This window comes from Tachypleus tridentatus, chromosome 13 (genome assembly GCF_004210375.1).
Source record: "Tachypleus tridentatus isolate NWPU-2018 chromosome 13, ASM421037v1, whole genome shotgun sequence".
Lineage (NCBI taxonomy): Eukaryota > Metazoa > Arthropoda > Merostomata > Xiphosura > Limulidae > Tachypleus > Tachypleus tridentatus.
In genome coordinates this window covers 71,322,583-71,337,642 of record NC_134837.1, presented here as the reverse complement: position 1 = coordinate 71,337,642, position 15,060 = coordinate 71,322,583, and the positions used below count along the sequence as shown (strand labels likewise).

The 15,060-nt window shown below is 31.0% G+C and overlaps 1 protein-coding gene across 5 annotated transcripts in view; it reads right to left on the bottom strand.

Moving 5' to 3' along the window:
- LOC143236191 (putative flavin-containing monoamine oxidase A) overlaps positions 1 to 15,060 on the bottom strand; it is a 34,101-nt gene that overhangs the window by 1,697 nt on the left and 17,344 nt on the right. For all 5 annotated transcript variants that reach the window (XM_076474480.1, XM_076474481.1, XM_076474484.1 and 2 more), the window contains 6 exons: positions 14,455 to 14,544; positions 14,213 to 14,306; positions 13,841 to 13,941; positions 7,182 to 7,367; positions 2,485 to 2,571; positions 182 to 282 (listed from right to left, as the gene is read on the bottom strand). In XM_076474480.1, coding sequence (XP_076330595.1) covers positions 182 to 282; positions 2,485 to 2,571; positions 7,182 to 7,367; positions 13,841 to 13,941; positions 14,213 to 14,306; positions 14,455 to 14,544 — 659 coding nt within the window. The remainder of the gene's footprint in view (positions 1 to 181; positions 283 to 2,484; positions 2,572 to 7,181; positions 7,368 to 13,840; positions 13,942 to 14,212; positions 14,307 to 14,454; positions 14,545 to 15,060) is intronic.

The following is a 15,060-nucleotide window of genomic DNA, read 5'->3' as shown; positions in this document are numbered from 1 at the left end:
AATGGCTATTTTCCCTGAAGGGTCCAGACTTCTGGGACACCATGTATATTAAGCTGCTTTGTCAAGTTTTCCCAAACAATTTTATGTTTATTTTATCAAATCCACAAATGAACAGCTACATGTTAAACAAGTAGAATGAAATATTATAAGTTTCAAAACCTCAAACCCAGAGAAATATTACCTTTTAAAAGGTGACCTCAAGTGCAGGGGCACAAACTCCATTACTCCTGGAACAAAGTTCCCTCCTGGGCAGCCTCCTGTATAGGGCTCATGTGCCCAGTTCTGGAACAAATCCATTCACTTGGTAACAAACGTGCTCACACACACACATATATATATATCCAATCTGTTGACAATTTTATCTTGTATAGATATAAATATATGAAAGATTCACTAGTCAATATTTAGTTAGAAAATTAAAAATACAGTAGGAATGAATATTATCTCTTAACAGTCTGCAAAGTTTGAGTTATGCTAGATGGTTTGATCTCTTCCTTTCATAAACATTTGTAATTAGAAATACACATTTCTGACTTTTTAATAAAAGCCAGTTCAACTAAGACAAAAAATAATAATTTTATTTCATGAACATGCAACCCATTAGATGTATTAGGTCCAAATAACAAGACCTCAGTTACCAATAAATTACAAAAGTGCAGGTACTCATTGAGTGAAGTTGACCTGTTTTTAAAAAGAAAAGAACACTGTGTGTAAACATGAAATAAGTGTCACTGAATAAATGCTTTCCAATGGAGTAACAGAACACACTCACATCCAAAAAGGAACTCAAATACGTCCCGATACTATTTTGTCTCGAAAAATAATTTCTGGTATCCAGTACCAGCACATTCTAAGAAAATTTCACCTCTGTACTGTATTTACTCTAACTACAATGTTCCACTGTATTTACACTAACTACCTTTCTACTGATTTAATCTTCTGCCTATATTTATTTAACAAACTCTTAATACTTGATTTTAGAGATGAATAGTATGTACCATTCAATATTTCACAAAAGCTTAAAATTTTTATAAAATATGAAGTAGAATCAGTTAACTAAGAATGAAGAGAAAATCTATTTTCATTTTTTTCTTGCTTAAAGTATGAAAATATTTCAACATCTCAAAGCCACTTAGGTTCAGACATGTAATGCAAATTGAGTCAAAATTATCACCAACAGTAAATTTTGTCTGGAAAAAATTGAATCTGTTAAAGACCCAACATATGATTTTCTACAAAGCTACAAAAAGGCTGTCTCTACTAGCCATTACTACCTATCAAGTGTTAGGCTAGTCAACACCACCCACTGCAAACCTTTGGGTTAGTCTAATCAAACAATGGGATCTGACTAGCACACTTATAATGCATCCACAGCACAAGACTGCAGAACTCTTTTTTTTTTCTTGTGATAACAGGATATTAACTACCAACTATACGATCCACAGTTCGAAAGGTAACCACTGGGCCAGACTCAGCCCAAAGGATGGAATTATAGCTAAATGAAAAAGGTCACAAACAAGACAGGTAGATGATGTGATAAACTATCAAATAATCGAGAACAGAAGATGGGTGCCTATATCAAACAATTAGCTTAGAGGTTTGTGCTACTGTCAAATCTGTAACTTTGATAATTATAACTGTATTAAACATGTAGCTTAGATGTTTGTGCTAATGTCAAATCTGTAACCTTTATAGACATCAACATTTAAAGTCTATCCAATCTTTCTCTGATAAGTGGAGAATCATTAGCTTCTTTCTAATTGTGCATATAAAGTGTAAGATAAAATTTAGTTAAAAAAAACTATGTTTATAAAAGTAATTTACAACCAATAACTCCTAGAAACCTTTTAAGAAAATGGTTCTAAAACCAAAACTTCAAACGAATGCCTTGACCACTGAAATCAATTCAAAATTGAGTTAAAAACTTAAAAGAATATATACAAGACATAACATCCAAGTTCGACATAACACTCAAAAATGTATTTACGGGAGTGAAAAACTGGAGTTTTTAGCTCTCATCCAAAGCTGTGCCATCCTTCAATATCATGCCCTACAACCCACCACATTTGACCTGATGAAGACCTATTCCAGCAGTTCAAAACTTGTCTCAACTCAACAGGCAGAAGCAGTCCATACATAACTGATCCAGTGTACTCTCTTCTGTCTATGCTTTCTCTTTAATGATAGCATTTATCACTGTTGTATTTTTATATATTCTGATGAGTACCTTCAGGAAACCTTGTTACCATAATGATTTACAATGGAGAAAAAAAAATAGTGGGGCCTAAAAGGTTAACTGAACATTATAAATAAACCATTGTAGACTTGATATGAAAACAATATTTTGCTTTTAATGTTCTTTGTCTAATTTCTGGCTGACATGTGTAAACAAGATTGCACATAAAGAAATTTTCAAAAATACAAGAATTAAAAAATAAATAAAAAGATTGTGAGAGTAAACTTGAAAAAAAAGGGAATGTTTACCTTTTCAATGAAATCAATAGGTGAAAGTGCTTCTTCTCCAAGAAAAAATGACAAAGTTTTAAGAATAGCTTCTTTCCTTTTGAATGCCTGCAAAAAAGCAACATTTCTCTGAAAGCCAAATTATAATATCTATATAATTTTAAAAACGGTTTCTTTAAATCTTTAACTGAAATTTATGAAGATAGGTATCTGATTATACTGATTTCTTAACAGTTATAACCATGAGTTTAAAATTTCTCATGTATCATTTTATTGATAAAATAAATAAATATGTATAATTTAATTTTGTATTCTTTAATAGTGCTACTGTTTGATACAAAGAGAAATTTTAAAAGAAAGCTTATTTTTATTATTTAAATATTTTTGAAGCTAGTTATCTCAGAGCAAAAACAAGTAAAACCAACTGGAAACAGAAACTGTTTCAGTTATTTTACAGCAAAAACCTTTATACATAGGTGTGTATTATAGGGAGAGATGTTTCATACACACTTTACCATGGAACTGTATACCTACTTGTTCCCCATTTTACAATCACACTTTTTAAATGTGAATTTATGCCTCAAACTAGCTATCACAAAGCTGAAATTGTAACAAGCATTTCCTGTTAAGAAAACAACTACAAGAATGTACAAACAATGTCCTTCATGACTCTCCTCTTATTTCTAGTAACAGACTCATTTACAATTATTAATGTCACCTGCTCCTTGCATCATCACAGGATGAAAAAGAGAAAGGTCTGATTATACATGCTAGCTAAGTATATTTGAAGTTGTATAAAAATTTCAAAAATCTTATTATTTTAGTGACAATTAGAAGTCCATTTAAGGGGTTCACTTCCCATTCTAATCCAAACTTTAATGCAATATCCTTCCTACACTCTCTCCTACAATTCTGATCAGCACCTTGAAGCATAACGATTCAATTGAAGCTAACTATACCTTTTTAAAATTGACATACCTTTTAATATTACTGTAACATGCAACATTTGTCTATAGTTTATATTACACACTTTTGTAAATCTTTATTTTCCCCATTCATAGAATTGCTAATATTGTAAACAAATGTAACGAGATACATCTGGCCTTGTTTAGTAATGATATGAAGAACTAGTGAATTAGGACTAATAACTAACTAATTCTACAGGATGTAACAACACTGATAAAATCAGCCACAATAAAGGTGAGCCCCTTTTCTTGAGTTTCAAATCAGTTTATGTTAAGCAAGCAATCTTATTATAGAATATTCACAATCACCCTATTGTTTGTTATTATAATAGTTATTAACAAGCTTTATATGCAAATTCACTTTTCTCATTGTCTTATAACTGTCTAATAGTTCCCTGGTTCATGGAAAATGTAATAAAATTCTTATTATCCAAATTATCTTGTACAGACTGCATCATTGCAATTTCTACATTAGCCAGGCACAACTGAAAGGTCAATATAATAAAAATAATAAACATATATAAATGTATAACATTACAAGATTTAAGTTATTTAGTCTAAACCTTTGTGTTCATGAGTTGTCCTATGTAGTTCATTCTAGAAAGAAAAAAGCATAATTTGTAATTATTTTCTAATTTTTTTGTGGTGGTTACGAGGTCAGTCAAATTGACAGAACCCACATAGTTAGGGTAGAGAAAATGAAACAAAATATAAAGTCTCACTGCAAATAAACATCTTAAATGTATTTATGAGATTTTATATAATACATAAATAATATTTGAGATTTTTTGGATGAAGAATAGTTTTTCAATAATATGGAAATCACTTCACACTCTGACTAGTAGTGAATCAGACTATCTTCACAAACAAATCTTTAGTAAAAATACTTAATTAAAAAATATGACTTTTTATACATGAAATACTTGCAACCTTTACTACAAATCTATCACATTTTGTGAACATATACACACTGCATCAAAAGTTATAGTATAAATACTTAACGTGTGCAAATGTGTATACAAACACATGTAAGGATTAAAAGATGCTTTGCAAAGCCATTTAACAAAGTTTAGAATTTTATTGAATAATCATCAAATCTTTGAAAACATTACTGTCTCTGTAGATAAGGATAAAGGTATAGATTAGATGTATCTGGATTTTCAGAGAGCATCTGACAAAAGGCTTGTAAAAAAGTGTCTCTATAGGCATGGGGGATTTGTTAGCAAATTGGATAGAAGAAAGCATAGGATTGTTACAAATGGATTTCAGTTAAACTGGATTAATGTCACAAGCGGGTACCTCAAGGTTCAGTCTCAGGACCTTTACCCTTTTGATTTACATCAATGACACAGATGAAGAAATGGTCAATAAGTTACTTAAACTGACTGATGATATCAAGATCTTGGATGATGCTGGTTGTGAAGAGGATGCTGCTGATTTACAAAAGGATTTAGATCATTTAGATGGTTGGGTAAATAAAAGGCAGATTTTTTTAATTATAACAAATGTGGGTTATCATAATTTCAATTAAACGTATAATTTGAATTGAAACAACTTTAACAGTGTTATGAAGGAAAGAGATCTTGGTGTAATAGTTAATCAGACTTAAGCTATCCAAGAAGTGTGCTGTTACTAGTGGTAGAAAAAATAGAATTTTTGTATAGAAATACTGAATACAAGTCTAAAGAGGTCATAACTTCATTGCACAGGTCACTGATTAGACCACATTTGGAATACTGTGTTCAGTCTTGGGCTCCTTACCCTAGGAAAAACATTAAATTCTTGAAAATGGTTCAGAGGTGCATTGCTAGAATGACATCTGGGATGGAAGGATTGTCATATGAGGAGTGGCTTAAATCCCTCAAACTGTTTCATCTTTAAAAAAAGAGAAGTTAGAGGATATTATTCAGGTGTTTAAGATTGTAAAGAAAACTGATAGTATTAATGTATCATCTTTTTCATATTTAAAAGTGAAAATAATAGGACTAGGGGACACAAGTATAAATTTTAACTGAGTAGGAGTCATTTTCAGCTAAGACAGTTTTATTTTTCTGAGAGGGTGGTTGGCCATTGGAATGTGTCACCTTTGGCTATTGTAGATGCAGTAAATTTATGTGTTTAACACTCCTACGAAAAGACGTTTCTAGTCCTGATTTCTCCAAGCCCGTTCCCCTGGCTGTGGTTTCGCTAGATAGTAGATAGGGACAGTGGGAATCTCGTTAATCCATTCATTAATGGATTTAAATGGCAATTTCATTTAAATACAAAATTATTAGCCTAATATTAATAACCTTTCAAGTTGCTCTGGGGCCTATTAGGCCCCACTTTTCGTAGGAGTGTTAAGATAAAGCTTGATAACTACAGTCATGTAAAAAAGTTAGGACACCCTATGAAAGCCTGAGTATTTTTGTAACATGTTTGGATATATAGATATTTAATCTCAATTTCAACAACACTGAGAGATTATAGGAATATAACTATACAATTAAAACTGAAGAAAATACTTTTCAAGATCTTCTGTAAATGTAATTCTACACAAATGCATATTCTAACTGAGGAAAAAGTTAGGACACCCCCACATTTATTCCCACTTAAAATGGCTCAACTCACTCACAAGCTTTAAGGTTTATTTTTATGGAATTGAGTTAAAAACAAGACAACTGTACATTTCACAAATACATCATTTATTAAGACCATGGTTTTGCCAGTAAATTTCCAGTGCAGTTTCCCTTCTCTTGTGCCATTTTTATCTCAGTATATTCCTGTTCTATACAGATGATTTCTGTATGGATTATGCTTCCACTGGCCCCTCCTCCTTCTCAGTGAGGAATTCTAGTCATAGTGTCATCAGATAGCAAATATGCTTTATAAGTTAACATTTTCCTAAATGTAAAATGTATTTCCAATAAACTTACCTCCAATGATACTCTACCACCCTACCTCCCCACTGTAAGTCAATTTATATCTCTAAAACGTGATTACATTATCTGAATGAGGTGATTATATACAGTACTTAGAAAGAGGATGCACTGAAGCTGGTAGAGTTTTGCAAATTAGAATTTGCCTAAGGCGTTCGAGTGGGGTATAACAGAGCAGAGCAAATGTTTTCAATGTCTTGCTGGGCAAAGAATGGAAGCTCTGGAAATCGAGAAACAGCTATATTATCAGAAGATGGTAAGTATGTTTTGAAATTTATTTATTTAATAGTTTTGGTTTAGTATAGATTACATGATAGCCTATATTGACCAATATGTCCATAAACTTTATGTCATATGTTAAGAGTTAAAGTACTTGCTTCTAGTTCCATCTTCACAAACATAAAGTACATATTCATTTGAAAATTTGGCTTTTATAACTTGGATGAAAGATGCTCCAATAAACAAAATATAAACTACAAAAATTTTCAAAATTCCTCCAGTTAGCTATTTCCAACTTCAACCATAACCTTTTGCTTTCACTGGCCAATACCTTCTGCCATATCCTCTTTCAACCACATTCCTATGATTTGACAAGGTTTCTAATTTATTTTTATCTATAAAAAAAGAGTTTCTAAAGTGATAGATAGAAATATGAAGTCTTGTTTTGACAATCTAGTATTACACTTTCACCATAGGGTAAAAATAACAGTTACAATCTAATTGCATTCTAAACATCCAGTAAAATAACAGTCACAATCTAACTGCAATCTAAATATTCAGTGATACATCCTAAAACGTTTACAAATGTCTACATTAAGTTTATCCATCAAATTACCGCAACTGAAGCCCACTTTAGCCCACGGTGTGCTGAGCTAAAACAGACTAATGCAGCATTCCCATTTTCACTTGTCGCATCCATAACAATATCAATAGGTCCCACTGTTACATCATCAACTGTAGAAACAGGATTTTGTCCATCTGTCACGATCTCCCCAGAAAAACCTGCTGTCCTCCAGAATGGCTAAACATGGAGGTGAAACCAACTTTATAAAACAATGATTTTTATCTTAAGATAAATGATATAAACACTATTAATCCTAAAAGTTAGGAGAGAAACATAAACATAATGCAATAGATACTCTACAACTTCAAAATTGCATGTAGACGTTTTCTACTTCCAACACATGGGCAGTAAGTCTTTTAAGTTGCCACACACAGACAAAAGTATTTTAATGTATCATACGTACAGAGAGAGTCTTTTAATGTACCATATGTACACAGAGAGTCTTTTAATGTACCATATGTACACAGAGAGTATTTTAATATACCATACGTACACAGTCTTTTAATGTACCACATGTACACAAAGAGTATTTCAATGTACCATACATACACACAGTCTTTTAATGTACCACACGTACACAAAGAGTCTTTTAATATACCATACGTACACAGAGTCTTTTAATGTACCATACGTACACAAAGAGTCTTTTAATGTACCATACTTACAGAAGGTTTTTTAATGTACTATACGTACACAAAGTCTTTTAATGTACCGTACGTACACAAAGTCTTTTAATTTACCATACGTACACAAAGTCTTTTAATGTACCATACGCATTAATAAAGTCTTTTAATAAAATCAGACGCACACAAAGTCTTTTAATGTACCGTACGTATACAAAGAGTTTTTTAATGTACCGTACGTACACAAAGTCTTTTAATGTACCACACGTACACAAAGTCTTTTAATGTACCACACGCACACAAAGAGTCTTTTAATGTACCACACGTACACAAAGTCTTTTAATGTACCACACGTACACAAAGAGTCTTTTAATGTACCACACGTATACAAAGAGTCTTTTAATGTACCATACGTACACAAAGTCTTTTAATGTACCATAGTACACAAAGAGTCTTTTAATGTACCACACTTACACAAAGAGTCTTTTAATGTACGATACGTACACAAAGTCTTTTAATGTACCGTACGTATACAAAGAGTCTTTTAATGTACCATACGTACATAAAGTCTTTTAATGTACCATACGTACACAAAGAGTCTTTTAATGTACCATTACACAAAGAGTCTTTTAATGTACCATACGTACACAGAGACAGTAAGTATTTTAACTTACCAATAGGTAAATCTTTTAACTTAACATAGATAGACAGTAAGTCTTTCAATTTACCATAGATAGATGGTAAGTCTTTCAATTTACCACATAAGTAAAATACTTTGTTGACACTGGATATATAATGTTGATGACATACTATTAATTTCTTCTTTAAAGTTCTTATAACTAGTAAAGAGAAAGATTTTTAGTATGCATGTAATTTTTACTTTTAGTAAAAATTAATAGATAAACAAACCTCACTAAAGTTACGTTTATTTCTTATTGCTAAAGTAATTGTTCCCACACTTTTGGGTTAACAAAATTCCAGAACTTTTACAGGAGCACTGAGCAGTTTTCCAGGACCTTTTAAGTTGACCAGTTTACAAACCAAACACTTCATGCACAACTATCAGTTCTCTTTGTTTAGTTAATAATCAAACTGTCAACATCATGTATAAATCAACTCTTTCATTTTTAAATAGTTGTTCAATGTTGTGATAATTCAGGATGTCTTTCAAAGATATTTCTGTTTTGTCATTTTGAAAGACTTGCATAAATATATTAACATACAATTAAATTTGCATGTAAATCAAAGATATCACATACAATTAAATATGCATGTAAATCAGATATCACATAAATTAAGTATGCATGTAAATCAAAGATATTGCATATGACAAACACTAAATCAGTTGATTCTCCTCACACCCCATTTATAAAATCACTTCCAACATGGTGTTTAGCAGATGACACTACACTAAAAGTTCACAGCATTTTTAAATGTAAAAATCCAAAAAGGAAACAAATTACAGTCAGAATTACTATAAAAGTTGGCTTTCAGTCAAAGGTTCCACCCTAACAGATTACCAGCTAATGTCACTGACAATTTCTCTTTCTTAATATGTTGAAGACTTGTGAGACCTACCTTGTGGAGGACAGAACACTTAAAGGTTATGAGCTGAAACAAGTGTCAATTATCAAGTACAAAATATTGGCTAGGTCTCTATCCAACATCCTCTAAAACTGGTTCATGAGCAGTCAAATGAAATCCTGTTTTTAATCCTCTTTTGCTCACACTAAAAGAAAGACCTAAAAGGTTTCTTATATCCATCACACTAAAAATCAAGCAAAAATATTAAAATAAAACAAGGGTTAAGTATTAGGAGAAAAAAGCTATTATCTGGTTTATCACACACACACACATTGACTGATTCATTTGAATCATGAGGACCATAAAAATATTGAAAATGACTAGAATTTGAAAAAATGATGTGAAAATAACTGTTTTTTTGTTTCAATTTAAATATTTAATTTGTTTATTTCTTTCCAAAATGAAAATTTTTTTCTATGCACTTACCACCTAGTTGAACAGCATCTACTAAAGATGCAACAAGAACATGTGAAATGCTAATTAATGTTTGGAACACTGCATTTCATTCAGCCATTATTTATTTGCAGTCACCAAGATTTGCTTTTAAAAATAACTTACACATTTTGTAGTTTTACAGCACTGAGATGAAACTTAATGTTTTTTTTTCAGAACAGAGAGGGGTAAATATAAAATCCTGTGCTGTTCCCAAACTGTGAGAACCAAAGTCAAGCAACTATAGTCTTGTAAGATGATATAATTAAAAGTAATATTTAACATTGATTTATTATAACAGTCAAAGGAATGTTTAAAAGTAATTTTTTCCAGAAAATCTGTTAGCACTTTTCTACCTCCTAATAAACGGAATGTTCTTTTTCAAGTTTTGCTTTACATGTATGCACGCACGCACGCACACACATACATATATAGTTAAAAAAGTTACACAAGGAGAACATAAACTATAATTAAAGAGGGCACTCAAAAGAATACATAACTCCACCAATCAGTGTCAATCATATTCGGCCCTCAAAATGATATGAAAATGAGTTTGTATGTCCATCATTATTAGTGTACACAGACTGTTTTCAGCAGGATATTGAGGAATAGTGTTCTACACAAGTCCACCAAGTTTTATCAAAATCTAATAATTTTTTAGTGAATTATGGAGCAAACATTGGTCCCTATACAAGCAGATAAGCAGTTTTTGGATTTTTATGACCTTGCTGTGATGTTGACCCTCAAAACTTAATCACTTCTAAACTGAGTCATTGGCTAAATCCTTTCAGCCATTTGAGAAATGTTGTTGACAGGCATGAAAACATATCCTTCATGAACATAGCTAATAACGTAAAGTTACGTGTTATAATGTGAAGAGTTACAAAACATGTCTTGGGTTCTGAATAGTAAAAGTAATTCACACATAAGTAAGTACACATACTTAAAACCTGGTGATCACTCAAGAGATGAACTACATCTGTATTTCAAGTCCTTCATTTAAAAGTATATACTACAATTTGTAATGGTTCTTGTAATATTATTTTTGATAAAAGGAAACAATTTTTCCTTTTAATTTATGTATTTCCACTCTTTTCATAGTAATATTCTCTTAGCTGCTAAAATATTGAAACATTTTTAAATAAAGATAAACTAATATTAACCTTTTAGTTCATAAGATATTTGGTAGGACTGAGCATTTTTACCTTAAAAAAATCATATAATTTTATTTTCTTGCAAAAATATGAATATTCTGTTTAAATTTTAACAAAAAATAACTATTGTAAACCTATAATTGACATTATTTATAACACTAGTTAAACTTCATATATTTCCTGGTTGTTTTAATGTATTGAACTACTTGACTGGTAATCATTTATGTCCACGTCACATCTACATAGATGGACTTAGTTATGTTACTTTAGGCTGTTAAGAGTGGACATTAGGTAATACTGTTAAGAACTCTGGCTGGGAATACTATATGTTCAGTATAACAATATAACTTTGTGACCTCATATCTACAGTTCTTTAATAGTTTCACTAACTTTAAGACTATTTTGGGATTGGAAAGCCTACTGTAGGAGATAAATTTTATTTATCACTCTATGTGGTCTGTTTTAATAACCTGCTGATTCAAGTCTATTCTTTATTTTCTACACAAATCAACTTTCCAAAAGTTGCTGCAGACACTGAAAAGTGGCACAGATGTAGGATACTATAAGCTTCAGAACTCATATCTCTATTGTTTGTTTGCAAAAAAAAAACAAGACATGTAACTGGATATATCACTATCATTCTGCATGTCTAACTTCTTCAGGTGTCTTAAAACCTAAGACAAATGTAATTTTCCATACTATAATCTGTAGCTTACCCTAATTTGTGTCATATTATCCTTTGGTCTGGTTCTTATCGTACGCATTAATAGAGTTTTAATGTGTTATTTACCTACATCCTTCCCTATGATGGTAAACTGGTTTCTGTGTTATGTATATCTAGATAACAGAGATCCTGTTTTCCACGTTAGTCACAAACACACCAATAATAACTTTAAAATGTTTTTCTTGATAAACAAACACAATTTAATTCTTCAAACCATGTTCACCATGGAGCAGCAGTTCCACCACATAAGTAATGCAACCAGCTGTACCTAACAAAACATCTCTGATATCCCATCATGTCTATCATGGAACAAGAGCTCCACCACATAAGTAATGTAACCAGCTGTACCTAACAAAACATCTCTGATATCCCATCACTGACACACTTTTAACGTTATGTATTTTTCTCCCTTAATTTTAAAAACAAACATATAATATTAAGTTAAAAATAATAATAATAGTAAATACAACAGTGACATGACAAACATGAAACTTCTACACAAATATTATTTTCACTTTTACAACACCTTATTCATTAATGTTTTTCACCTTAAAAAACAACACATCCTAACAGCAAACATAAACACTAAACAATGATACTATCATGTCAACAAGTTAGTTCTTAAAATTTTTACTTGTAAAGTAGGCCCTGGAAGATATGATCCTTCCAAATAATGACTTCCTTTTAAATGAAAGTTGTTTCTGTGCACGGAATGACTTTACACTGATCTGACTTCCTGACAAACATGGTATATGACCATGATTTATAAGGAGAAAGTCAGACAAGAAACTTCCTATAGCATCTTTTCTTCATTTCAATAAAAATACAAACATTTTGTGCTTGTTTCACGTTCATTTATTCGATGTTACATGTACACATATCTACTATAATCTGAATCACTGGTGATTCAACTGTGGTTTGTTGACATCCATAATGGTTGAGTAATTATATACTCTACTACACAATGAAATAGAATGCAAGGGCCGGGAAATTTTCATATTTTATTTGAAATTCTTCCAAATATGAGAATCTCTATCTCAATTATTCAACATCAAAAGAAAAATAATTACTTCCAACAGCAGTTAGTTCTTGATTACAGCAGTTGACACAAATGTTTTGATAAGTAGTGTGCAATTGGACAGGAAAATGACATCATGACCCAAACCCTCATCACTCAATCAGCAGTCAGAATTAGAGCTTTCTTGAGATGTTATGTGATGCACGAGTTAGGTAACTAATTTTCCCAGTTTGTAGTTAACCTGCAGTTAAATATGACACATAACGTGCATTTTTGTACAAAGATAGATTCTACTTGATGACAAGAAACACACTTGAAATAAAAATGTATCTCAGAACGGCTGGTATGGGTATTAACACTTTTACTGATAAGGAGAGAACAACATTTTGACCTTTGTAGATCATCTTCATGTTATCAGTAAAAGTGTTAATACCCATACCAGCTGTTCTGAGATAAAAAATAGATTCTGTCTGACAATGTTTCAAGAAAAGCAAAAACATAAACACCTGATTTCACTTTTGCTGAAAACAAACAAACAACATACTTATAAATATCATATCTACCAAACTCATGAACATTCAAAGTCATCCTGTTCAATCAAACAAAGATGGAATATTTCTTTTTATGAAATAGATTCAGTGACAATTTGTCAAATCTTATATGTATGAGATGAGAATGTGATAGATGTATGATTTATGAAATAGAGATGTTGTGAATTACGAAATAAATGGGATTGATGAATAAACTATTCAATATAAAACACAAACAAAACAAATTTAAGTTATCTTTACAGAACCGTTATCCATCATAATTATTATTATACCAATCTGCTATGTCATCTGATTACCTATACAGTACATAAACCATCGTGCTCAACCTTTGGCAACAGCAACTGGCACAGCTTGAATTTAGCCATTCATCATTGATCCTTTCAATTATGACTTCCTGTCAAATAATTTTTTTATTATGGCAGATATGTTAATTGTATCTAAGAGGGACTGCTGTGGAAAATTTATGAATATTTTAGTGAGAAGTTCAAAATGTTTAGGAATTCTGTAACTCAATCAGACTACACTAAAGACAAATAAGTTATGTTCTATAATTACAATTCCAACCTTTGAATATGTGATTATGTACTTGACAATATTTCCCATAGGCATCTTTTTAAAAAGTTCCATCTTTGTCAATGGAAGAGGTGGTTCAAACTTGATGTTTGCTGTAAAAAAAAGAATTTTCTTTAACAATATTAAAGAGCATCTTTAAGGAAAGCAAGTTATATTTTAACCTGATAAATATCACCTGTTTTATTTGTTTAGGGAGTCGAACTTATAGCTTCACTTCATCAGTTAAAAAATTTTAAATATTTACAAATGCTTTATAAAAATCAAATTAACTCACCATACAAACAAGGAAACACAATTATAACTTGACAAAAATGCACCACTCAAACAAAAAGGAAATAATGTTATGACTTGATAAAAACTCACCACTTAAGTGAGGAGGAATTGCCATTATCAACTGATTACAACTGTATTTTACTCCTTCTTGAGTAATAACTTCTACGTAGCCCTCCTGTGACATCTGATGGAGATAAAATAAATCTTAACTTTTTAAAAACAAATACAAAGACACTATTTGCAAAAAGTACAATTTGAGCCATTTTATATACCTCACCAACAATTACAAAATTTTTATTTCACTACTAAATCCATAATCAAAATAATCATACCTGATAAACTTTTGTAACAGGTTCTAAAATACGAACTTTATCTTCTCCAATTTCCTTGACAATCAGGTTTGAAATTTGTTGAGTTCCACCCTAAAAAAAGAAATCTATTTATTATGCATGAAAGTATTCTAACTGGCTTCTAATTGTACAAGATGCTAAATGTGTGATTTAAATTTTGACTGAACAGTTTGAGTGATACGAAAGGTAACAAATATGTAATAACTCTTAAAAAGTTCAGTGTTCCTAACAACAACACACGAGCAAATTTTAAATCAGCATTTCAACTCTCATTTTATTCTTTTGTATCCTTACATTTGAGATACTGTGTTCTAGCACAAAATGTTTATACTGTAATAAAATAAAAAAAGACTATAACAGTTTTAACAAACTACAATATATCACTCCATAAGATTTATGTAAGTAGGATTTGCTTTGATTTATAGTCCATTACTCACCACTAATACAGAAAATATTTAATGCCTAAAATATTTTAGGTTTTTAGCAGTGACTAAATGACTATACTTTACATCCAAACAAACTGCTTGCATTTCACTCTAACATGATGACTACTATATTTACTTGCTTTTCCAAACTGCTCGTGTTTTA